The sequence below is a fragment of the Prinia subflava genome, chromosome 5 (assembly GCF_021018805.1).
Source record: "Prinia subflava isolate CZ2003 ecotype Zambia chromosome 5, Cam_Psub_1.2, whole genome shotgun sequence".
In the NCBI taxonomy this organism is placed as follows: Eukaryota; Metazoa; Chordata; class Aves; order Passeriformes; family Cisticolidae; genus Prinia; species Prinia subflava.
Genome location: NC_086251.1, coordinates 18483565 through 18509895, shown reverse-complemented (window position 1 = coordinate 18509895; position 26331 = coordinate 18483565). Strand labels below are relative to the sequence as shown.

At 46.5% G+C, this 26331-nt stretch overlaps 1 protein-coding gene across 1 annotated transcript in view; it reads left to right on the top strand.

Annotated features, from left to right (window-relative positions):
• The first annotated feature begins 12374 nt into the window (after positions 1-12374).
• CRACR2B (calcium release activated channel regulator 2B) overlaps positions 12375-26331 on the top strand; it is a 29043-nt gene continuing 15086 nt past the window's right edge. The window contains exons 1-9 of the mRNA XM_063398251.1: positions 12375-12409; positions 14747-15002; positions 16453-16564; positions 19058-19232; positions 21369-21515; positions 21821-21911; positions 22051-22143; positions 25032-25219; positions 25882-25953. Of these exons, the coding sequence (XP_063254321.1) occupies positions 12390-12409; positions 14747-15002; positions 16453-16564; positions 19058-19232; positions 21369-21515; positions 21821-21911; positions 22051-22143; positions 25032-25219; positions 25882-25953 (1154 nt within the window). The 5' untranslated portion in view covers positions 12375-12389. The remainder of the gene's footprint in view (positions 12410-14746; positions 15003-16452; positions 16565-19057; positions 19233-21368; positions 21516-21820; positions 21912-22050; positions 22144-25031; positions 25220-25881; positions 25954-26331) is intronic.

Genomic DNA, 26331 nt, shown 5'->3' with positions numbered 1-26331 from the left:
TGTCGTGTCTAGGGAAGGTGAACTGTGCACCTGTGCCAGTACCTCAGCTGAGGGTGGGATGAGAAGAGTACATGTTGCTCAGCCTTATTTTCCCCACAGCCCTAGTTTGAGGACTAAGTGCCCATTTTTTGTGGGGTGGGACAGGCAGGCCAGCAGAGCAATCCTGCTCTGGAGTGAATTGCTGCTGGCTGAAGCTCCTGGCCCCTGCCCAGCTCCCCTCCTCGGCAGGTGCTGAGCTCTACTGAGCTTTGCCCAAGAAGAAAGACAAGCGTCATCATTGCTTAGATAAGATAAAGCATGACCAAAACCTTGTTACCCTTGGCAGGCGTGGCTAGATGCTGACTGGAATTTGTGTAGCTCAGAGAGCAGCCAGGCTCTTCAGCTGCAGGGAGGGTGGCAAAGCCTCTTTAAAACGTGGAGACTTGATGCTGGAACCCAGCAGGGAAGGTGAGTGCAAGGGCCTGAGGGGTGTGAGTGAAGGAACAGCCTCGCAGTAACCGTGTGGGCAGAAGGCCATCTGCTGTGTGTCCTTGTCCCTGTGCAGCCTCTGGTGTGGATGTTGCTCCGTGGCACCTCCATCAGCTTGGTGCCCTCTGGCCAGAGAACCTCTTCAGCAGCAGTGTCTCTCTCTCTCCTTTGGTTTTTGAAGTTCTGACATATCTGTTGTCCTGAACTGTCCTTCTGTCTGAGATCATGGGAACTCAAGAAAAAAAAATCAGATTTATTGGCGGGAGAAAGGACATGCGGGCACCTCCACAAATGTTTCTCCTGTTGTACACTTTGCTCCTGTGCATGAGAGCTGCCTTCCTTCTTCCTTATCCTCTTTGCCTCTTTTAGGAGTTTGCAAGGTGCCTGATCTACCTTTCCTTTCTCCCACACATGTAGCCAGAGGGGTAATCCTCTGCTCCAGTAGAGGTGCTGAAAGCCCTTTGATTTAATGGATTTCCCGTGGCACAAAGAGTCTTTCGCTTCCTATGCAAATCGGGTTGCTCAGTCGAAGGCGCTAAATGCAAATGGACCACTTGTAGCTGTTCCCTCTCAAGAGTGGTGTGGGCTTTATGCAAAGCAGGGAGATGAGCCCTCAGGAGCTGAGAGCAGAGCAATACACGGATTTGTGCGGGAGGAAGGTCAGCGTGGCTGCAGCTCACCTGTTCCCAGACTTGCGAGGGGGATACCAGGCAGGAGATTAAAGCTGCTGGCCTCCAATAAATGAGTGTTTACAGGAGTGGATTAACACCTGCTAGTTACGGGTGGGGGGGGCTTGGCTCGTTATTGTCTCCCCTCTCTCCTTAGCGAGTCCCTGCTGCACCCCAGTGCAGAATCTGTGCCGACTGCGATTCGGTGACTCAAGCCACTCTGACGCCTGGATCCCTTTCCTCTATTCAGGCTGGGCAAACAGTGTTCAGTCTGTAATCATGCTTGAGAGCTCTTGCTATTGCCCTAGATATGGGGAGCTGGAGTGATGCTTAGATTGGCTTAATCCAATTCGATCTGAAAATCCACTGTTCCGAACAATAAATGTTGCGTGTGGGGGGTGGTGTTCAAGTGTCTTTACTAAACCAAAAACCTTTTAAGCATTGGTATAGATGAAGCCTTTTTCTTTTCAATGTGTACCACTAAATACACAGGATGTGCAGTATGGTTGAATTAGCATTACTATGGGAACTGTAACTTTTTGTATTTTCTGACCTTTATCCATGTAACACTAAGGATTTATTAATGTGCCTCCAAAGTGTGGGGTTTGGGGTTTTTTTGTGTGTGCTTTATAAGCTTTTTTGTTGTGGTCAGTACTAAGAGAACCTTTATAAAGAACCTCAGGAGGAGATTAGAGACAGGACAGGATGCAAGGTGCAGGAAAGCAGTTTGCCCCCTTTTTTGTGCTGTTCTAGCAGCATCACAGCCAAGACCATCGGTCAGTGTCCATCAAGACTTCTGCAGCAGTGGTGAACAAAATGGTGAGTAAACTCTCCTGCTTGGAGGCAGATACCTCACTTGGTATGGGTTTGTTTGGTTTTATTGGGTTTTTGCCACAGCTGCACTGTTACAGCCTGCCCCAGGGGATTTGGGGTCTTGCACCTGAGGCAAGGCTGAGCCTGTGAGGAATGGAAAGGTGATCATGCCCTCTGCTAGCACAGAGACCTCCCAGATGGCTCAGGGGAGCTCTCTGGCACTGTTCAATCTCTAGTAAAGACAATTGTCATTGCTTGTAGTAGGCTTCAGGTCCATTTTTTAGTCTGGGTTTTGAAATAACCATCTTAAAATAATTGGGAAGGACCCATCTTTACCATTGCCTTCTGCAAGTCCCATTTGCTTGTTGCTGGGAGCATGAGGCTCTTTGTAGCTCCTCTCTTTGCAGGTTGATGAGGTCTCTGCTGTTCAGGTACCAGCTGGAGTCTTCTCAGTGGGAGTTGGTGGGGGAAGGGGTTTTCCCCTCTGTAGAGAATAGGCCTGCTTGCTCAGGATTTGTATGGTAAAGCTTGTTTTCTGGGCAAAAGACACATTTGGGGTAATGGGGAGAAAAGGACACAAAACCTTACCAGGTGATGAAGAGCCAAGCTGCCAGGGTCTCAACACTCTCTTTTTTCTTTCCCTTGTCACCTTTCCTGAGAAAACCTCAGGCTTAACTAGTAGGACCTGACAGAGCTGAGAGCATCTTTGTGCTGCCTGGAGACTCTGGAGCTGCCACTGAGTGACAAATCCCCACCAGCATCCCCAGCTGTCAGCAGGCAGGGATGGCTTTGCTTCCATTTGGGGATGCTGTGGGGTGGAGTGGTGCCCTGGTCAGTGGGAGGATAGAGGGTGGCATTTCTGGTGGCCTTAGTGAGGCAGTCCTGGGATGTGCACCCCACCCTGGTGTGTGTTTTACAATGCTTTAGAAACATGCTCCTTGCCCTGTCATCTTATGCTTTGCTTCTCTTCTCCTGAGCTGTCTTCCCTTTGTGAAATGGGTTGCCAGTCTCGTAAAACTGGAGTTAAACTTGAGGCAGGATTCACAGGGGGAGTTTCCAGCCCTTGCCTGGTAGTAAGTGGTTGGGGACAGAGCAGCAAGCTAAGTACAAGCACAGCTAGAGTTTCTGAGGGAAGGTAAGTTCAGTGAGATGAGGGGTCATCTGCTTTCTTACCTCTTCTTCCTCTCCTGCCGGAGGCAGCTCAGAAACAAGCCCTTCTCCCTTGCAGCAGTGAGAGGCAGGATTACACGGAATTTACCTTGGAAGCTCCAGGGCAGGTTTTCTTGTGCTGCCTTCTGGACCGAGGGTTCCTGGGCTGTGTTGGAAAGGGGCTGAGATGCGTAGGGAGCAGTGCAGACCACACCTCCTGGCTCGGGCCGGCTCTGATCCTCTATTTACAGTGGCGGTGTTCCTTCCCCACCAGCTTTGTGCTGTGGAATATACTGCTGCTGCCGGGGAAGGGGAGCAACACTGTCCTGCTGCTCCAGGTATTCGGGGACACCTGCAGAGAGACAAAATGGGGTGGAGGGGAGGGAAGAACGGCTCTCATTTGGGTAAAGAATTGTTTTAGCAGGAAGTCTGGACAAGTTTGTGAGTTGCTGTGTCTCAGCAAAGTTTCTCCCTAGGAATTTTCTGTTCCGACTTCCTGCTTTTGCTTTAAAGCAGCAGAGTGGAGCTCACTGTGTGCAGTGGCATTGTATATCACTGCAAAAACCAGTTCTTATTCCTGTGACGGAGGAAGGAAAATTTATTGATCAATTTTCAAGAGCTAGGGGTGCTTTGATTAATTAATGCTTCAGTTTGGATCACTCTTTGCAAAATGTTGAATTGAAGAAACTTGCTCTCAGTTCTGATGTGGTTCTGCAAGATGCTTAACTGATTCTAGTGACTTGCTGATTTGGAGTAGTAGCTGAATATTAGAATGCGTGAGACTGTGATTTTTTTTAAAGAAACGGATGTCTTGAGCTGGTCTGATTAAAAACTAAGGTTTTTCTACTGCATTCTTTCTGAACACTACTAGAAATTTTTCTTTAAAAGCATTCGACAGGAAATTTCCCACTATCTCTCCTAAACACAGCCATTCCCCTCTTCCCCTCCACCCTTTTGTGCAATCCCACGTCATTGCTCCTGCTGTGGGTTTCTGACTCAGTGACAGCTTTTGTCAAAGAAAGGAATATCCCCCCAACCCCACAGTGATTTTACTTTTCCTAGAACAGTTATACATGCTGAACAAAAGCACCCCTCAAACAGCATCTGCTCCCAACTTTGCTTCAAATGCTGTTGCTTGCTTTGATTGCCCTTGCACCAAGCTCTTCCTGGTACGCCAGGTGCCTTTCACGTGCCAGTGTTATCCTGCTTTGTGGAGGAGAGGCTCAAGGCTTGTGGCTGCCCAAAGCGTTCTCCAGTTTCTGTCTTGTAGAAGTCGGTGGGATGGGGAGTGGTGGTAGTTGGACTCAAGCTTTACCTGTGCTCCCCTCAATGGTCTGACAGCTGAGAGGTGTCTCTACTCAGGGCAAGGACTTCACCCTTTTCCAGTGAAAATGGTATTTCAGGAAGGATGTTTTGCACAGCATAGCCAACACTCCCTGAGCTCACAGGAAGGAGTGGATTTTTACCTTTATACTCGCTCTTGGCAGGTAGATTAAGAGGTGAGAGGTAACCAAGTGTCACACACCTCTGCACAGGGCAATTTTCCTCTCTGGGAGGTGGAGAATGGGTTAATCTTCTTCTTGGGAATTGGCTTGGCTCTGTTTGTTGCTGTAACAACATTTGCAGAAAGGTCAAACTGTCCATCCCTCCTGGGCAAAACCAATACAGCATCTGCCACAGAGATACTTTTACAGGGAGCTGTGGTGCCTAGAAATCCCATCCATACTCATTCCTAGTCGTTAATGTTTGCAAACCTTTTTTGTTTTTTAAGTGCATTTTGCAGGCTCAGAACAGTGAGGTAAAGCTTTTCCTGCTGATCCCATCACTAACATGTAGCCTAGAAAATATTATGGGGGTGAGGCAGTGGTGTCCAGTTCTCAAAATATTGGAGGAGAACTTCTTGGGATGAGGAAAAATATGCTTGAATTTCTTGCATCCCCCCAGCAGCTGCATCCAGCCCTCTGGGTAAGGAGGTTTCAGGTGCTGCAGAGAATTTGCTGGCTCAGCTGGAGAAGAAATCACCGTTTACCCCACGTATTCAGTAAACAATGTGAATGTTTTACCAAAAATAAGTGTTTCCTTTGAAAGTAAAAAAGGATTGGTCAGTCTGATGTTGTGGTTTGATATTTTATCTGTGCCTGTGTATGCTGGGGGAGCAATCTGAGGACAGCACAAGGCTATGAATTTTTGTTTGTGTGAGGCTGAGTTCAAGACAAAGGATCTTGGTCAACAAAGGTGAGGCTCTTGCGCACTTCTCTGTGGTACTCCAGGCGAGATGGCATTGTCACAGGATTCTTGGCCTTTGTACAAAGAGGGCATTGAAGTGGCTGAGGAAAACTTGGAGCTGGCCAGGAGGGACTTGTGCTCAGGTCAGTGGGTGGCTGTTGGGAAATTTAATGAAGAAGTGGCAAAACAAGATTGGCAATCGCCTGGAGGGTCATGAATACTCTTCTTGTTCAACGTCCTGAGGCTGGGTGGCAGAAAGTTCATCCTCCATGAAGCAACACTAGATGTTTCTCTCTTACAACAGAGGTGAAAACTACTCAAAAGAAGCCTAGAGAGGATGACTGACTCAAACAGTGACTCTGCTGGGTGAGTGTGCATACATAACAGCAGCCCAGAAGGGATCCTGCTGAGGCCAGGCAAGGTGTGAGGCTGTCATGGAGAGATTCAGCTTCTTATTGGAAAGGAAAATCTTTGTTCTGGTATGACATAGGTGGCTACAATCTGAGGACTCAAAGGAAGAACCAAGTGGATTTCAGTACCCATGATGGCTGGGACAGGTGTGGGGAGAAGCCTGGCCTTTGGCTGTTGGAGTACCAAGCCCAGTGCATTAGACTTTTGCTAGTGAAAACACAGCAAATGCTCTGGTCCTTTGGTCAAGGAGTCCATGTACTTGGAGGGGGGATTCTGCAGATGAGAGAGCAGTCTCTATTCATGCTGAGGAACAGCCAGGCTGAACCAGCCCTGTGTCTCCTACAGCAGCTAATGGCAGATACCTTCATCTTCCCAGCATAAAAATGGGATGGTACTCTCCTAGGACGTTCTTTTTGCTATTTGTGGAAAAGAAAATTTGCACCAAAGCAGGTATTTTTTGTAATAGTCCTTCTCGGACAAACTCAGAGCAGAACAAAACAGCCACACAGGCAGCTCATGAATGCCTGTGACAGTCTCAGCATCTCATGTCAGTGAAATGACACACTTGAAGGGTTTGTAGAGAAGTGCTTCCTCCTGTTTGATGTGCAAATGCCATCACCAGCTTCATCTGAGGCTCCTGGATTCTTAGACGAGGTAGTGACTGAGGACAATTCTTCACCATCTCTGCCATTTGGGAATTGGTTATACTGGCAACTCCACAACCCCCAAATTTGAAGCTTTGTGTATCCTTTAGAATCTTTTATCCACTTATTAAACAAAAGGCTGTTTCTGCATAATTTTGCCTTTGACATGCTTCAAGAACTCTGATGAAGTGTGTCTGGCCCTCCCCCAGCAGAGAACTGAGGTGTGCCTGCTTTCAGCCTGACTTTTGTCTGCAGGACACCAAGTGTGGTTGCATTCCTGAGGGCTGGGAAAGAGCCTCATGCACCCGGTGCCTCTGCTGCTTGCAGGCTGTGAAAGGAGTCTGCTCAGCAGCCTTTCTCCTGATGTGTCCCTGTGTCCCTGCTGAGTTGCAGCAGCTGAGGCCCTTTTTAGTTTGATGACACCTTAGCTGTTCAGTAAAAGGTGGCATGAGCCCAGCAGAAGGGTGCTGAATCCTGGTACAACCTGCTCTGCATGCAAGTCCTCCCTTCTCTAAAGGGGCAGGGAGGGCAGGAGGAAGTTGCCATTCATGTTCCATTAAACAAGCTGAGGATCTGCCCTGGATTTATGTCATTTCCTGAAGAGCTTAAAATGCCAGATTAAGTTTGGAACTTATCTTCCTTATGGGATATTCCTACCTACCTCAACAACCCCGGGAAAAGAGGAGTAGAAGAAAGCAGGGATCTCCTTAGCCCGGGCTCTCAGTGCTCAGTTTTTACTTTGAATCAAGAATGATCCAACATATCTGATGTTAAGCACCAAGTCCTCTGTCTTCTATCCTCTTCTTCCCACATCTGGGCTGGCAAATACAGTTTCTTTGCCTTCTGCCTGGTCTGCAGATATCCCCTGCAGAACACACATTCTGTTGTCAGCATACTTGGTGTTAGGCATGATCTAATTTCTGATTGCTGAACTCCGAGCAGCATCTACCTCCAACTTCACAGCCCTGTCAGTGGTGTTCAGCTAATGCTGCAGTATATAAGATGAATCCTTATGTGATGTAATGCTCTGTTCTGTCTCTTTAAAGAAAAGTTTCAGGAAACCATGTAAGCCTGTATGAAGTAAAGGAATTCATGACAATTACTTGTTTTTAAACTAGCTGTTGTTATTTGTCATGTCTTATTGCAGGCGTGCTCTTTATTTTCTGAGAAATCAGCTGTGTGCTAGTTACACTGAGAGATCCAAGACCATTAGCTGTTTATGGAAAAAATGTGGTTTGGATTTTGTCTTTAATTGCTAAGAATTAACTTTTGGCCTAAATATTATTAGAGGAAAAACTGATGCCTTCTCTCTCCGTTCCCGAAGCAAAACAACCCAACGAAGCCAACAGCCCAATTAGTAGGAGAGGTTCCAGTGCAAACACTCTCCCTCACTGTTTGCTGTGCCAGCGTGAGAGAGCTGCAAAATGCCACTAGCTGGCAGTGCCAAAGCTGGGGAGCAGCATGGAAGATTTGTGGCAATTTCTGGGGTGAAGGATGCTGTTTTGGGATGCTGTAGGTAGATACCTATCTGTGCTGCAGACTTCTTGCCTGTATAGTTGTTGGCACAGTCGGTGGTTTCTGTTGTGCTGTCCAACCGGGAAGCATGGGTGAGTGCAGATTTAACAAGTTTATTTGTTCACCTCTTGAAATGGAAAAATAGAACCATTACCACTCTCAGGTTGCTTGGTGATAATAGCATAGAGTCTGAATCAAACAACTTTCCCCATGGCAAGATTTTTTTCAGCAAAGATCAAGAAGCTGATAATGGTAAATTCCTCTTTGATGAGCTTTGGTGAGGGAAATAGTGGATTGCAGCAGAGCCTCTTTTAAATTGCTCTTCAGAACGATGAAGGCTCTTGAACCTGTCAGTGTTTCTGGGATATACCTCGGTATCCTACTGGCATATCCCATGATGAAGTCATCCAAGATAGGCAGCACGGGTTAGCTCAGGGCTATCAGGCTGAGCTAATCCTCTGATGAATAAACAACACAAAGGTTCCTGGATTTGTTCCTGTTTCCTTAAAGGGATATAGTCAAGTGCAGGCAATTAAAAGAGAGAGAGTAAAGTGTAGCTCTAGATATGAAAACCTAATTTCAGGCTTTCTGCCCAGGGTGTGTATGGGTTTCTTAGGTTTTTTAAAAGAAAAAAACTTTCACAAAACAATTGATGTTTTTCATATTTTTCAGTGTATTTCTTTTCCTGCCGTTCCCTTTGGGAAGGGAGAACCCAACAACCACCCAAACAAATTCCAAACAATGGAAACAAATGTGCTAGAGAAGGGGAAGAGCAAAATTGATTTTGAACACTAGAGAAGTACACTAGAGAAATAACTATTTTCTTTTTGCCCTTCTCCCAGCCTTTTCAGGCTGAGCCTTGGCAGAGCCTTTTAAAATAATTTTCATCAAGTGAGTACCCAGTTCCTTTGAGCAGCTTTTGGAAATTCAGCATCTGTGGAACCCAGGGTCAGTTTGTCACAGGGGTCAGTGTCTTTTCCATGGCAAGATCTCTGCTCTGTCTGCACCTGGTCAGTTTTGTATGGCTGTGATTTTTGTCCATGCATATGTGCTTTTTGTCTGCACCTAGGATAATAATTGTAAATACCCATATTTGATCACTGAATCTCACATTACTAGAAAATCTGGGATGTGTAGATGTGACTGTGATCTACAACGAGCACTTTTTATAGCAATTGCTAGCTTTCAAAACCTCAGGGGCAAAAGGTAGGTTAAACAAACAGAACAAGTGGCATGTGTTTCATATAAAATGGTATAAGGAACTGTGAAGTTTTTATTGCCCTTTTCTTGTAAAACTTACCTGTTGCTCACCTGCTCCTGAGTGATGCTTCCATTCCACGACCAAGCAACAAATGCTTTGTACCTACTGCCTCTTGGCCTGCATTTGTTGTGCATTTGTAATGTGCTGGAGCAACAGCCTTCTGCTGCAGCGATCCCTTACCCAGCCCTTCATCTCTTCTTTGTCTAGTATCTTCTCATGTATGGGATCAAACCTGCCTCGTCCAGCGTATGCACCAGGAGTGTGATCACTGTGCGCCTAAAGACCCGGTGAAGTCCTTCCTTTGAAGCTGTAAGACTTATTTTTCTGCATCAGGAGTAGAAAGGAAAGGGTGTGTGTTCTTCTGATTTGTTTAAATAATTGACTTAAATATTTAGCTTTAGTATGGGGGTGGTTTTGTTGTTTCTAATAATATTGTCTTAGGCAGAGATACAGGAGGATGTCTTTTGGGAAACCTCCCAGCAAGTATCTGAGCACTTTAGTTTGTGATTCTTCTTTGATATTCCCTTCTACCACTCTATCACCAAAAACTCAGTTGTACAGGAAAGCTTTCCCTTACAGGTTCCCTCTAGAGGACCCAAACACTGGCCTTGGTTTGTAATCCTGGGTAAGCCACTCGGGCAGTTGGGCTTAGTTTCTCGCTCCTTCATTAACTGTTGATTCATTGTCTTGCACTGGGGAGGACTGCTCGGAATGCAGCGTATTCAGTGCATGCACAATGCCCTGCAGTGACTAGGGTCATCTAAGGACCAGCTGTGGAAATTTGGCTGCTCTCCTCACTTTCCTTTCCTCTTTGTCATCGGGCTGTGGAAAAAACGAAAAAAAACCCCAGCAACAACACCCCAAAGTTGTCATGTGCACATGGTGGTCAGGGTCACCTAGATAAGGGCTTGGCTGTTGAAAGCATTTTATCTGTGACTTTCCTGTACTCTTTAACACTGCTTACGGCTACAAGAGGAAAAGCTTTTTGAGGCAATAAATTGGAAGTGATGACCTTGTAATGTTACCTTAAAAGTGGTACCTCCCTTTTCCAGGAAAAGCAACTTGTGTCTGTTCTTTCTGTTTGTTGAAATTTGTGTTTCTCTGTCCAAGTTTTTCATTCTTCAGCTTTGAGGCTTTGAAACTATTTGGATGCTTGAGTTTCACGTGTAATTATCAGTCTGCAGATATTGAGTCCTAAAGTGCCAGCTGTCACAAGCATCAGGAACCAGACTGGAGGAGCTGCCAGTCTATAGGCATAGACAGGTGACGTGACTTACCCACGGCCATATGGCCAGCTGAGTCAGGATTAAAACTCAAGTCTTATGATTTTCCTAAAGAATGCCAGGCCCGTGGGAGCCAGCTGACTTTCTGCCACAGCTTTGCAGAGGATAAACTGCAGTTTATGCCTTAGGTAGCGAAAAGAGTCACGTAAGAGTGGTCTGAGTTTCCTCACTGTGGAAATACAAGAGCTGTCTTTATGGCAGGTCCTGTGGCTGAGAAGACCTGTGCTTGCCTTCCAGGCTCTGGGAAAGTTGTCTTGCAGGAGCAGGTGAATTTTTGCTTGCTAAGCCCCAACACATACTATGGCAATAGTTACCTGGTGTAATCCATAGCTCTGTATCAGGTTTTTCAGGTGTTGGACACTGCCCAAACCTGGCCTGTGCAGTATCAGAGCTGACCTTGAGCACAGGCAGCCAAACCTGTGGGGTGGGCTGAAGAAAAACATCACATACCAGGGCAATTTGAGCATGTTGTATTGGAGCCCTCTAGATCCCTGGCACTTCCATTAGATCTCCCAGGCCCTGGGAAAGGAATTTTTGGTCTCCCAACACAGTTCCCAGAGGTGAAGGTGGCTGAGAAGTCATTTGAACTGAAGCTGGGACTCCATCTCTTGTGGAGTTGATGCTAGTCCAACTACCTACCCTGAAAATAGTCCCATGAAGCTTTGTCAGCACCCACTGGCTGCAGCAGGCACCCCATTTCTGTCAGTGTGTTCATGGGAACAGTGAAGGCTTTCATACAGTTTGAAGAGGAGGCTGGACAAGTGTCTTGGAAGATAAGGAAGGAACCACATGGTTCAGGAATTGACCCAGGCTGACAGAGCTATTAGTTGGCAGATGTCTTCAGGGACGTCTTCTCTTTGTTTGCCCTGCTGTAACTCTTCCTTCACCAGCCATTCACAGCCACTGTTGAGGGCTAGACAAACTCCGCTGTGACCCATTGCACACTTTTTTATGAAGGAAATCAAGAGCTTAAGATGCAGAGATTGTCCTGACCCCAGGTTAGGTGTGATTCTTACTGGTGCTGATCTTTTCCTGCCAGAAGAGACCTGGAAATATTAATCTTGACAGGAAGTTTTGGTAACAGCCACTGGCTTTGTCATTAGAGGTGGTTTGACTTCATCCTGCAGAGCCTGGCCAGGTTTGCCTGACCAGAAGCATTTGCTGCCTGTACATACCTTCTCTGCTTTTACCCCTTGTGTTAGGAAAGCACAGTTCTTCCCAAGCTGATCTTTCTGCACTTAAACCAGCTCCGCTTGCCTCACTTTTGGATACCAGTCCACAGTTCTGGTACTCCAAAGACCTCAGCCTCTTTCAAAGTGCTCCTTCCATGGCGTTGTGGATTGAGCTGATGAAGATGTTGCCCCAGTCCTTTGCAGTGACGCTCTGTAACTAGGGAAGGGATGACAGTGCTTGTTTAGACTGAGATCTGCTTTGTGCCCCACCTGCCCCACACACTGCCCTTACAAACAGGGACTGAGAGGAAGAGTTTCTCAGTCACAGGCTTCTGGGAGAGAAGTCCATCAGAACTGCAATATATTTTGCTTCCTGGGGCTCTCCTTTATTGCTGTTTTGTTCCTCTATAAGTGCTGTCTCACCATTGAAAAAGCCACATCTGGCTTGAAGCCACTTGAAGCAGCTTGGACAAGAGACTTCCTGCTCTGAGCATTGAATTAATGGGCTTGGTTTTTTACACAAGTGAAATCCTTTCAGACTTTTGTCCATATCAGGCTCCAAACTTTTCTAGTTATGAGGCTTTTAACTCAGCCAATGTTTGGGAGCTACAGTGCAGCTGGGCTTTTGATAAAATGAGGAAATACTAGAGGTAGGGATGTAATGGGTTGGATTTCAAAAAAATGTCTCTGAGAGAGAACAGAACATCCTCCTTGCAGCACCTTTTATTTGCTGCAGCAAAGCTGGAGAGACGTCAACTGCGTGGGCTGCTCTAGAACTGATGAAGCTGATAAGAAGAAAGTAAGATCATTTTTACTTCTGGGGGCCTCAGTATCTCTTAGGCAGCTAGAGGGATGCTTTAGAAAACATTGTTTACCTGTGCCTTTTTTTATTCTGGCTATTTTCTGCAATCCTGTCATGGTTCATGCTTTGAAATCCTTTTTGCTTTCCACCCCTGCTGCTGTCTGGAACAGAGTGCTGCTTGTACTGAGGCTGTATCTTTGCAAAAAGAATGGGTCTGGAAAAAACCTTCAGGAGGGTGGTCTGTAGAAGCCAATAACTATCATTCATAAATGTGGTATTCCTCACCATAATCACCTGTAAAATCTAGATAAGATATTTGGGTCTCTTGTTTTTCTTTCAAGGCCAGCTTTGCCACTTTTACTTGAATATGAAAAGTAAGCTGGTGTTCTTTCTGACTTCTTTACTACTTACCCACACAGACTTGCCATCAGAAGCAAACTGACTGTCCAGCTAATGCACAGAATCTAACTTTATTCTCCAAAATTTCCTATGTTGTCTCCATAACACAAAAAAAAATGCTTGGTAGGAGAGTTTGTTTGAAAAAGAACAAGAGAGAAAAACAAGGTCTGCCTTCTTATTTTTTGTGCTTTCTTCCTTTCTTTCCTCTGCTGTTTTCCCAAAAGCTTGGGTCAACTAAGTGTCCATTGCTTGCCAGGGATGTTTACTTGACTAGAAACATATAACTGTACCCATTTATAGGCAGTCTTCTGCAGAGTTTAGTGTCACTTGATCAGGTACTTACTTGAAACAGAGGTGCCCTGGAAAAGCACGGATTTGAGAAGGGGAATGAAGCGTTCTGCTTGTTCTGTGAGGCAGAACCACCCGCTGGCTGGCGGAGCAGCAGTAATAAACGGAGTCAGAGAGCGTGCGGCATAATTGCCTTCTGCTTTTGTGTCAGCTCCGTCTCGTTCTCGCATGTGACATTCTTCCTGGCCATCAAGTTCTTTATCCTCCCATTGTACCAAGAGTGCAAACAGAATTAGTTTGTTTGTTATCGTGCCATCTGTACGTGGCTTTTAATTTCTTGGAGGTTGAAAAAACCCAAGGAACCCAACCCTCAAGCCCTCTTTGTCCAGCTCGGTTTATATCTGTTCTCAGCCTGCTTGCACAGCTCACTTCTGCCCTGCAATGCAGAAAACAGGTCTGCAGACAGAGAAGTCTAAAGCAATCAGTGCAACAAGGCTGCAAAAATGTGGTGGCGTTGCTGAAGAGAAGCTGTCTGCAGAAGGTGTCTGATTCCATGAGATCAGTAAGTCTGAAGGTGGCTTGGTGTAGGGATGAGTTGTAGGCATTTTTACAGTCACAGTGCTAAGCTTAAATGGGTGCTCCCATTCCTTTTTGCTTTAGGTACTTTTAAGTGATGGGAAATATTTTCTTTGGCCTCTGAAATGTCTCCATAGTTTTGTGGTTTCCTTCCTATAAAGGTGAATGTTTCAGATTAAAATTCTCTTTGGCAGCTCATGAGTTCTCAAAACAGAGGCTTGAAGGCAAGGGGTCAGGAGTGCCCAGCTTATTAAAATTTTCCCAGTGTAGGAATTGTCTGACCTTTCTTTGTACTATAACAGCATTAAAAAAAATAAAAAAAGGAGTTACTATTTGGAAAGTGTTAACAAGAAAATGTCAGAGGTGGAATGCCAGACAGAGGACCCGACTGGAGAGGGCTGGGAGTGACATTTCTTCTTCTCTTTCTTCTGTCGCTTGCACAGATCATCCTCCTATCTGCTCTCATCCTGCTCTGGGTTTTTGCAGTTTAATGCAGGTTTGGTGCTCGAAGGCGTGGTGCAGAAAAGCAACAGGAGAAGGAAAAGTACATGTTATTGCCAGAGGCACCAAGACCAGAGAGGAGCAGCTCGCAGTGTTTGAGCCCTGATGTGGGGCTATCGCTATGCTCCCATGCAGAGTTACCTGTGTGCTTTAATATTCCCTTCCCACACTCTTGTCTCTGCTGAACTCTTCCCTTGGCACCTGGCTTTCACCAGCAGAGAGCTGGGACTGCACCCTGGGTCTGAGGCAAGGAGGAGAGATGGGAACAGAGCTCCCGTGCTGGGTGCAGGGTCAGAGATGTGTGGAGGGCTTAGCTACACCACATTGTGTGCAGGGTTTACCTACATGTGGTGTGCACCTCAGTGTGGTCTGTCTCTGACACAAACTCCCTTTCTCCCTCTGCTCAGTTCATAGAACTATGGAGTATCTTGGGACTTCAAAGGTTATTTTGTCCAGATCTACATGCTGAATGTGGTTATTTCAACCATCGAGGCATTTAACTATATCATGTATGGGTTGGAAGTGGAGGGTCATGTTTTGACTGGGTTTTCTCTGTTCCCTGCCCCACAGCTCTTCTGTTTGGCCCTGTTCTGGAAAAAAAGACTTTGAGAAGATGGAGAACCAGAGTGGAGTGCTCTTGGGATATGTCCACTGGGAAGGAAAAGAGGAAGGGCGTGAGGAGGATGGGGTGGCTCCTCGTGTTCCTCCTCCCAGCCAGATGAGCAGACTGGAAGATGTGCAGGTGGAGATGCTTGAGAAAGCAAGGGAGCTCTTCCAGCTGTGTGACAAGGATGAGAAGGGTTTTATCACCAAGGTGGACATGCAGGTGAGGGAAAAACATTATTCCTCTGTCCTGGGAGGATCTGTAAAGTCACGGGTGGCAAAACAGGGGACAATGTGCATGGCTTCACTCTTGGCAAGTGTGGGTGTGCATGTGGCCCCTGTCTTATTGAGATTTTTGAGAACCAAACTCTGGCACAGACAGCTGTTAGGTGCTAAAACTCCCAGGGGGGCCTCACACTGCCAGGGAATTCCTGAGACAAGTGGGACTGCAATCCAAAATTTTTAAGGAATGCATAAAATAAAAAGTCATGACTGTTCTTACAAACATCAAGCATGCATTTGATGGGAATTCTGGAGGGAAAAAAATCTTTGTTTTAATAAAAAAAAAAAGAAAAAATAAAAGCCAAGCCTCTCAAAAAACCTACACGATGAACAATCCATCAACCTCTCAAAAAAGTTGAGACAACAAAGTTATATAATTATAGCTAAAGCCTAATCCAAAAACTCACCTTAGACCTGAACTAAAAATTTGCTCTACAATGATGTGTTTTGCTGCTTTCTGTTAAAAAAGTGCTTGTTAACAAAATTAGTTCTTAGTCCTGCAGTTCTTAGTGAGTTTTTTTTCAAAGGTTTATCAGGAAGGTTACATGTGGATTGTTTTTCTCCTGCGCCATCTCTCCCCACATCTATAAATAACACTTGACAGGTTCATGCCACTTTAAATATTGACTGATTTTGCTTTGGATTGTGTGATACCTAATTTTTATAGTTACATTAATAAATTTTTATTACGTTTTTATCTAAAGCAGCATGTTTATTGGGCAGTTACGAGGTTTTGGCCTACACCCCTTTGTTATTGATTTCTTTGGGTGCCCCTCCACACTTGGTGCTCTGGATGTGTGTTATGAGGGAGAATTGTTTTGCTCCTTGTCCATGCTGTGGGAGTAGTGATACAGTCCCAGCAGGCAGAAGGTGACAAAGGAAAGCTAACTCGCTGTCATGGACTGAACATTTCCTTTAGGATCTGCAAGAGCTTGGAACTGAATCCAGATACCTGCAAGTCTGACCTCCCTCCCTGGCCAAAGCCATGGAGCTGGCACCTGGTGTGCCCAGAGCTCTCCTGGGAGCAGCAGAGGTCACAGGAGGCTGGCAGTGCCACCTCTGAGCAGGGATGGGGGAGGCAGGCAGAGAGCTAGAGACAGTGGTTCTGTAGTGGGGTAAGGAGCAGACTGAGCTTTCTCCAAACAAAATATCCTGAAATTCCCTCTCTGAAGTCCTGGTTGAATCATCCAGTAATGGAAAAAGTCAACATATCAGTGACTCCAGACAGGTGTTTGTGTCATCGCTCAGCTGTGCTGGCAGACTGTCGCACCCTGGGCAGGAGGCAGTGCTGAAAGGGCACATTGCTGTGGGCCAGAGCTGAGGATGGCAGGGGCAGTCACAAGGAAGACTTGAGCTGTGCCTCAGGTTTGTTTGTCCTTTTGTCTTTGCAGCGGCTCCAGAGTGAACTCCCCCTAACCCCCGAGCAGCTGGAGACAGTTTTTGACAGTTTGGAACAGGATAATAAAGGATACCTGACACCTGTGGAGTTCAGCATGGGTCTAGGTAAGGACTACCCAGAGGCAGAGGAAGGAAAAAGCCCACCTGTGACAGGATGTTTTCTGTTGGTGAGGAAGAAAGGGCAGTGGTTTTGCTGAAGCTGCACAAGCTATGCAAGACAATGCCCCATGCCCATGTGGACATCACTGGAGAAGGTGGGTGTCTATGCCCCCCTCAAGGCTTTGTGCTGCCCTCTCCCACAGCTGTTCCCTGCCCACCTGGTAGAGCCAACCACAGAACATCTCATGCTGGAGAGGGTACATGACGATGCCAGCTCTGCCTGGCTGTCTGATCAGTTGTTCATCTGCATGGAAATGTGCCTCGTGGCAACTGCCCCCAGCTGCTAGCACTGCTGTTCAAGGGCATTAGTAGGAGTCCTGTTAGTAGGCTAGAACACTGGCTAATAAGGCTTTGTTGCCTTCTTACTGTTGTCTTTTCCAAACACTAGGAGAGTGCTAATCCTTGCCCAGAGTCCTCACCCAGCAGTAAAGGTGCCCGTCTGTCTTGTCAGCTCTCAGAAAGTCTGCACTTGTCAGCCCCTTCCTTGGACATGCAGGAGTGTTAGGTGGATCAGGTCAAACCAAGTGAACACAGGTGGTCTAGGGCTTTCAGAAGTGATGGAAGAGGCTCCTGAATTTTGCTGTCCTGATTGCTCAGATTGTGTTTGCTCCTGGCTTTCTCACAAACTTGGGAGGGAGGGCCTTTTAATGCTGCGATTTGAATGGTCAGAAACAGCCGCCGTAAGAGAAGTTGTAAAGATTTCCCCTAAATAAACGCAGTACACTGTGCCTTGGGCCAGCCTGTTCAGGGACTGCTTTATCCCACTGAGTGCCTGCTGACTACTCCTGTTTCTGCCCTGTGCCTCTGTTGTTTGCTGGTTCCACTGCTTTTGGCAGAAACACGAGTCCCCAGGGGTGGGGGCTTTCCAGTCTAGCACTGGTGCAGGTGAATGTGCACCATTTGGGCACCTTGGCACCCACAGTGCCCTCTGTGTTATGACTTGATTATTCCCACATCTCATTGTAAGAGGCATTTGTCCCACGGGCACAGCCTCAGATGGGCATCATGAGGGCATCTGCCTCAGTGGCACTGCTGGGAGAGGAAGGCAAGTTTTCTCTTTGTCAGGTACCACCCTGTGCTGGCAGCTTGGCTCCATGGCGCTTCCTTCAGTCTAGGCAAAACAGTTAATTTCTGCATTTCTTTTCTTTATGGTTATTTTTTGTGTCTGGCATCACTGAAATCCTTCTCAGACTTTGCCCCTCGAGTTTGGCCTGGCTGTCCATCCTATGGAGTGTGCAGGGCAAATCAAGGGAAAGCAGTTCAAGCTGCAATCAAGTCTGCTTCTTGAGAGGGCTCCTTCCTCCTTCTAGGATATCAAGACAATCTTAAGTTCATTCTCTACCTCAATTTTCCCATCTCCATCTCAATTTTCCCATTGGTAAAAGAGAGATAATGAGACGTAATGACTCTTTCTCAAAAGCAGACATCAGAACTGCCTAGTCTGAACCATTCTCCTTAATTAATTGTCTGATCATCAGGTTTTAACTAAGTAGGGGCTGGATTTCCACATTGCAAGTTTTTTACAGCACATTTTAAGAGTCAGAGAGAAGCAGCTAAATTCTGGATTTAGAGAGGTAAGAAGAGGTAAAGTTGAGTCCTTTGAAGTATAATAACAATGGATATTTTTTGCCTCAGAGTAGCTTCATGTTGTCATCTGTGCTCTGTGAACATCCTTGAGTCCTGGTCTTGTAGCTGAGATGCCATTTCTGCCTTTTGAACTATGCAGATGTATTTTGGAGAGGAAGAGTAGCTGCTGCTGAGGACCTGACCTCTGTGGGGGCTGCGTTCTCAATAGGATTGCTTGATTTGTTTCTTTGAGAAGGATTTGTTCCCAGCACCAGTATTTGTCACATGCTTCGCATAGCAGGAGGTTCTCGTGGCATTAGTGTCTCAGCATGGAACAGAGTCCACATAGCTGGAACCCTCCGTCCGTGGGACGGGGCGGGAGGAGGCGCCTAGAGGCCGAATTCCTTCTGTTCCACACAGTCCCAGCCAGGGGCAGTCCTTGTTGGCGGCGCTTGACTCACAGCGGAGGTAGCCCATGCGGAGGGAGGGGTAACGAGCCCCTCCTCTCCATGTTTGGAGCTGAGGAAGTGCAGCATGGTGCCATTGGGGGCCGCGCACGCAGTCCCGGAGGGAGCGGGGATCGCTGGCTGGCCGGAGCGGCGCTCGGGGAGCGCGGTGGCTGCTGCCGCTCGCTGCCCGAGCCGGGAGCCACCGCCGCACACAGCTCGGAGTGGGCTGGGCTGCGAGCCGCGTCCCAGCGCTGCGGAACGGACTCGGGAACGGAGGCTCCTCGCTGACCGGGAGCTGTACCCGACACCAGCAGCATGCACGAGGCTTCTCCTGGAGCGCTGTCGGGCTGCCATGTGAATAGCAGCTCATTCAGTGACACCCGGTTTGACTTTATTTATTCTTCTTCTCTTCACCTTCCACCAGGAAAGTTAATAGGGATTGAACTGTGCCAAGGTGCTGGGAGAATGCATCACTCCAGACACGAGGAGACCTTTGAGTCAGGCTGGTCAGATGACTTGGACCCTGCAGATGACGATGATGAAGAGAAACGATTCTGTTCCATGATGGAGCAGCTTGGAGCAGCCCAGTTGTTTGAAGAGTAAGTCGGGAGTCACATGGCATTGCTTCTACTGTGTTTTGATCTTGCAATACCAAAACTTCAAAGTACCAGAGAGGTGAACTGAGCTGCGTGTTCTCTGAAGCACTGCTTGGGCTTTCTGTACTGCTGCCTTGCGTTTTTGTGTGCTTGGCAGCAAATGCAGTGCGGGTTCTCTCATTGGGTACCAATTACTTTTAGCTCAGTGCTTTTCACAGTCTCCCAAATTCGAGTTCATAACACAGCTGTAAAATGGAACAGCTGGTGCCATACAAGTCCAGCACAGGCAGCAAATGAAAGAGGCATGTGAGGGTTAGATGAGGTAAGGAAGATGAGTGTTCTCTATGTTCCAAAATGGTGTGTGACTGTTCACTGATTTTCAGACAATCAATTCTAAGAGTCTCTGTGAAGAATCTGTGTTCAAGGAGCTGCTTGGGACTGTGCTGATCTTGAAGAGTGTGAAAGGCTAAACTGGGCAAAGGGGTGCTCCTGTGAGCCTTGAAACTTGGTATTAATACCTGTGCATGTAGCCCTAGTAGAGTCTGCTGGCCCCAGTGTCATCCAGCCTTTTTTTTAGGCTTTCCAACGTGAGTCATTATGCCTAACTGGTTCTTACTGATGCACTCCTGCAGGGCCTGGGGTGCCCAGCTGCATCTGTGGCTGTCCTTTTCAGGCTTTGTATTCCAACTGGGTCACCATTTTGCAAGGAGCAGCCCAGGTTAGGGAAGGAGGGGGACAGGAGTGGAGACAGAAGCTGAGAGTGGTGCAGTTTGCTGCTCTCAGAGGCACATCTGTCACAAAACAGACTATTTTTCCTTTATTTTCATTGTGATGCAAAGCACCTGCATGCTTTACAGATAAACAACTTCTGTCTGGAAAAAAATTCTGGAAAGCTGTTTTGCTTCAGACAACAGGATGACACTGTGAAAGGCCATATCACTGTTCTGGGAAAGCAGTCTCTCTACTGTTTATAACTCTGCTTTGAGGAGCAGAAGTCCCAGAGTGGAATTATCTTGTGTTTTATTTTGACCACTTACTGGCAGTTTTATGCAACAAGTTCAGTAGCTACTTCATGTCACATCTTTGTGCCAAACCAGCTGTTGTAAAGCAGTAATATCAAACAGAAGCTAATTGGGATGAGGACAGGAATCTGAAATATTTTCACTGCTTTCTTTAGAAAGAAATGGTTTTGTTTCCTAACAGGACTCCATATGTTCTTTTATTTCACATATGAAGATTTGATGAAGTGCTATAACTTTTTAAACTTGAGGAAGAAAAAGAAGGCTGTCACGCAATACTGGCAGAGGAAATCAAAAGCTTTTTGGTTGGTTTGTTTTGCTTGTGTGTTTCCCCAAAGAATACTAAGGGAGACAAATACATAGGCAAAGAAACACAGCTATTTGGATACTGACTATAGGTATAATTATTCTGTATCTTTCCAGACAGTTTTTCCAAGGTGTTTCATGATTAAAAAAAATTAAAAAGCACTTTCTTAAAAAGAAACATGAAGTGATGTCTGCAGGCTTACAAGACACTTTGGGAATGAAGTTTGTGAGTGCTGTGTTCAAGTTGCAATGAATTGAATGTCAAAACAGTGTAATCATTATTGCAGGTTCAGAAAAAGACGTCTTTGGTTTTCCAGGGCCTCCTCCATTGTTATCCTGATATGACACTTGAACAAATTTCCATCTTTTTTTGTGCCTCGGTTTCCAAACGTGTAAAAACAATAAGGAGGACTGTAGCAGCCACCAGTACAGTCTGAGTGTAAGAAAAACACCCATGATGTGCAATGTGTGCTAAACTCTGTGTGCTATAACATTTTCATTTCTCCAAGTCTTGATGTAGACACCAGATGTGTTATCGATGAATACTTGGAAAAGCAATCATTCCGTGTTTGCTTCCTAGATTATTTTTCTTTTCTTCTTTCAGATGACTTCCTTTATTTTGACCTCACAATAGACCCCACTCCACATGCATGCTCTGTCACTGTCCAATTTCCCCCTCTGCTGTATTGGTGTAACAGAGCTCATCACAGGAGAATGGCACTTTGTCCCGAGTGCATGTTGGAGTTGGAATAACAGTCCATAAAATGGCACAGTAACTCTTCTGCTTTCCTTCTCTCCTGTATGCTTGCTCCAGCCCACATGAGATTCGGGAGCTCTGGGCTCGCCTACGGAAGGAGCGTCCAGAGCTCTTAGCCAGTTTTGAAGAGTTTCTGTTGCGTGTTTCGTCGTACATAAAGGAGGTGAATCATGAGAAGGAGTCTATGGAACAAGCTTTGAAGAGGTAAGGAGAACATCATGGCCATTTGCTGCCAGGAACCAGCTGATGCTTGGATCCTGTCTCAGATGCAAGGAGAGACTGGGTTACAGGATGCACCAGCAAAAGAGAGATTTCTTGCTGTGATAAAATTACTCTATCTTGGTCTGTTCCCATGGGTTTGCTCTGCAGCAGTGCTCACCCATAACATTCAGTCTGGTTAAAAGCCCGCTCAGTGCCACACAGCTGTTAGTAGGAATCTGTTCCACCCTCCTCTTTCCTTTCTGTAATCTCTTTTTCTCTCCTGACCTGTGTGCACCTGTGTTTTGTAGGAAGGAGTCAGATCATGATCGAGAAGTCAGGTGCCTTTATGAAGAGATGGAACAACAGATCAAAGCAGAAAGGGAGAGGCTGGTCTGCCAGGTACGTTCTCTCTCTCTCTCTCTCTCGGCTTGAAGGCCATCTTCCTGTGTTCTGAAGTAGAGGCAGTGGCTCATCTGGCCAAGGAGCAGCTCTCACTGTGCTGAGTGCTGTGCACAGCTGTGTATCTTTACCTCTGCAGGAAGCACTGAGGCATGACAGGAGTAATCTGCTCCAGAAGGAGCTGCACAACAAAGAGCAGGAGCTGGAGAAAATCCTCTACCGCCAGAAGAAGGTAGTGGGATCCAAATCCTTTCTAACAAAGTCATCCCCCTCTGCTGCTTATCTGCTCAGGTGCCTTCTGATGGAAAATGTGTTCAGCTGCTGAGGGTTTGGCACTAGATAATTTGGTTCTTGCTAGTGAAGTCCTCTCCTGTCTCTGAAGGTGATGAAATGGTTGTCAAATAATTGGCTTGTCTTCAGATGTAACACTGTTCTGTGAATGTTTTGTTCGTGCATTTTATCTGCTTTGTGTTCTCTTGGCACAATCTTCCTATCAACTGTACAATGCTGGCAGGAAGATGGGGTAAAAATTTGAAAGTTGTGACTTTGAAGCTTTTTGTGGTGTGCAAGGAAGATGTGTATGACATAAAAGAGACAGATTTCTCTAGTTTTTGTATTCTGGCTACTCCAAAATATGACCCAGAGTGAACAGTTCTGTGTCACTTAGAGAGGTATACATTGTATATTTGCATTTGGGCACTTGATGGCATACTGATTAATCAGTCACTTAAAGGATCAAAGCACAAGCTTTCCTTTAGCCTGCCATCCCTGGCATGGACATTATATGGCACGGTCTTTTCCCTTGGTGTCTGAAGAACTGAGATGTGACCCCCACAGAAACAAGTCGTGGTAGATACCTGCAAGATGCTGGAGACAGGGGGTATCCCAGCTGGATACTTAGCTGTGATGTGGGTGAAATAGCCCTTCTCAGAAATCACCAGCTCATTGTCCAGCAGCTGGAAAAGCCAGCACAACTGAGGTGCCATCAGGAATGATATTGAGAATAGGATAGAGGATGGTTTACCTGCTGCCCACGTCCTTCATGTGCCTCAGTATCTGCAGTTCTGGTCTCCTCTAATTCCACTGTGTCCTTCTCAAGTGTGAAGGTACAGAGAGCTCATATTATTAAGAAAATGGAAAATTTGCCTTAGGAATAGAAACCAGGAAAGTCTAGACTTTGATGTTTTGGAGAGAAAGAGACTGGGGGAATATACATGTGAGCTTTATGAACTCAGAAGAACGATGGATAAGGTCCACAGAAAACTTTTGTTCCCCAAGTCCTCCAACAGCAAAGGTGAGGGCCACTCAATGAGACCAGTATGAATTTGATTTAGAACACCACACTTCTTTATACAGAGATTAGTGCTGGACCTTTGGCCCCAAGAGGCAGGCAATGTCAGCAGTTCAAAAATGAATTGGATAAACAAACGGAAATAGGCTTGTAAATAGTCATTGAAAGGAGGAGTAGTCAAGAGATGTGGCCTCTAGCACCCTTAGTCAAGGGACCATAGATGGGAGGGGAATACGAGGGGAATGGACCATAGTTAGGAGCTCAGGCATGCTCTTGCTAGGTAGCATCTACTCGTGCTGAGGGTCAGAGCAGAACACTTGGGCTGTATGGACACTGTTACTCAGATAGTTCTGGTGCTCCTAACTCCGAGGCTGGTACTGAGCTATGTGGATAATCAGGTCCCTCTTGTGGCCTAAGACCAGTACTGTGATGTGCTGTTCCACAGCATCGCTTCCAAGGACAGACCACATAAACGGGAGGGTTGTGCACGATACGGGTTTTTTAGGGAGGGCCACGTGTGCTTTATTTAAAGCCAGTTCCTTGGCTTATTGAAAGATCCGAAGGCTGTAAGCAGGGGTTGCTGGTTTTCAGGCTGAATCCCACTGCTCAGTGAATGTAGTCTTGCTGAAATATTCCCCAGTGTCCACAGGACTGGAGGACTCCAGGCAAAGCTGGGTGTGGCTTGCCCTTCTGGCTTCAGTGAGGAGAGAGGTGAGGCTTGTGTTTCGAGGAACCTGGGAAAGGTCAGATCTGTTCATTCCTGCTCTTTACAGTTGTACATATGTGCTGGCAGAGAGAGGGGAGAAAGAAAAAAAGCATTTTATCTTCTGCCATGATGTGCTGCTTTATTTTTCTTTTGAGAGAGGAGAAAGTAGGCTGAGAGAAAAGGCAAGCTGAAGGTGTAAATGTGGAGGCTGGCCGCCACCTGCTACGCTGATCAGACCTGATTCCTGGTGTTTCTCTCTAGTTATAAGCATGGATTGCACGCTTTTATTTTGGGCTGCAAGTTGTCAGATGGGTACTGCAGTTTCTGTGTAGCAGCAGCTACAGCAGAGGGCTCTGTTCAGCTGGGGTGGCTGGCTGGATACTGCAGTGTCCCTGTGATCCCTCTTGGAATGCCCTACTTGTCATCTGAGATGGGCAGCTTGGGTGGCTGCATCTGTCTGTGACTCTTGCCCAGACCATGTATAAGGAATTGAGCCACTGGCTGAGACATGGCAGCAGGCTTTAACTTCCCAAATCAGGAATGATAGTTGTGCTGGGGGCTTGTGCTGCCTACAATGCAGCCGTGCCCCAGTGGCATTTAAATGACATCTCTAGCCCAAGGTCCTGTCTCTAGCAGTAGTAAAGGCCACCCAATCACTTCGCTTTCCAGGTGTAGTGTGAGATGCCCCTAGCACCTCAATATATCCTCCTTCCAGCTGCCATGGGCTCAGGAAGCCCCTAAACTAGGGGATGCGTTTCAACAATTCTGCTTAATAAGTCCCGACAGACACAACCCTGCTTCCACCCAAATTTTTCCAGTGCTCCTTTGGACCCCCATTTGCCCTCTGATTCCTGTAACACCTGACAGCATCAGGCTCCTCTTGCTGCCTGAAGCATTTCCTGAGCTGTGCCTAATTGCATTGCTTGGTTTCCCAGTGCTGGCATGACGAGAGAGAATTCCTTCCAGTTCACTTTCTCAGTGCCCTGGTGGGTCTGTAGAACTAGGTTGTTTTTACCCCCTTCTGCCTCGTTGTTTACATCTGCTTTTCCAGCTTGTTTTTACAGCTGTGACTGTAGCACAAACCCCTCGCTCTGTGTTTAACCCTCCTCCTCTCCCATTGCAGCTGGAGCATCAGCTGCAGTCGCTGAACTCGGAGCAGCTGGAGACCCGCGTGCAGAACGAAAGGCTCCGGCACCTGAATGAAAACCTGCTGGAAGAGCTGGAGAAAAGCAAATGGGAGCTGGAGGCAGTGAAGGGGCAATTACAGAAGCTCCAGAAAGAGGCTCAGCTTGAGCAAGAGCAGAAGGACAGGTGGGGAAAAAAACAGGAAAGAGGGGATGTTAGGGCAAAGACATGGACAGAGAAGGAAAGGTGGGCAAGCAGTTAAAAAATAAATATTCCTCGTTAGGAGCCTTGGTCTCATTAGAAGATTTGAGGAAAAGAAGGAACATCCCACACATCTTATGAGCCTAAACAGAAAGTGATATTGCTACCTCTTACCTACCTTTTGTGGGAAATGAATATGTTCTAGGAAATCAGTACAAAAATACAGATATTCATCAGCCTAAAGGAGGCTTCTTCATGTATTTTCCAGTTCACAATCCCCTCTATATTGCTCTCTTTAAAGATCCTCTTCTAATCCGTTCTGTTCCCATTTCTGGGCTAAATGGAATAATACCTGTATGAAACACTGAGAGTTTTCAGATCCAGATGGCAGTGAGCATCCTTCCCATTTCTAGCAGCTGAGGAAGTGGAGAGGATGAGTTGCCTGCTCTCATGTTGGAGGAGAGCAGGAGAGCTCTGGTACAACCCAGCCATCCCAGCTCCCAGAACAGTCCTGCTTCCTCTGAATTCTCCTAGCATAATGCAGGCTCTTATCTTTGAGAGGACCATGAGTGTCCCTGAGAGAGGAATGTTTGTATTTTCTGTCCTGTTAATTTATTTCCTCTTATTTTAAAATGCCTTTTGCCCAGGGATGTGTTTAGAGTCTCCAAGAACATGCAGAAAGAGAAACAAAGCCTCCTTCGGCAGCTGGAGCTCCTCAGGTGAGAACTGGTGAAGGCTGGAGGGAAATGCTGAGCTCTTAAGCCTGTAAGGGGCTGACGTTTCAGCACTGTGCTCATTTCTCCTGTGGAAAGCTACAGGATTATATTCAAGCAGTGTTTAGACCCTGCTTGTTTTCCTAGGTCCAGACAGAGTGGTGCAATTTGGCCAGCTCTGGCACATTACAGGCTGTGTTATTTCATGAGGTAATCCCTCCTCTGAAGGAATTTAGTCTTTCCTGCTGGCTAAGGCAACTATGAAGAGCCCATGACCTTGGCTGGGATACATGGAAATCCCAACATGTCTGGCTATAAACAATATCTTTATCTCTGTTCCCAAGCTCTCTTTCTGTTCTCGCTTTCAAGTGTTGGGGTTTACTT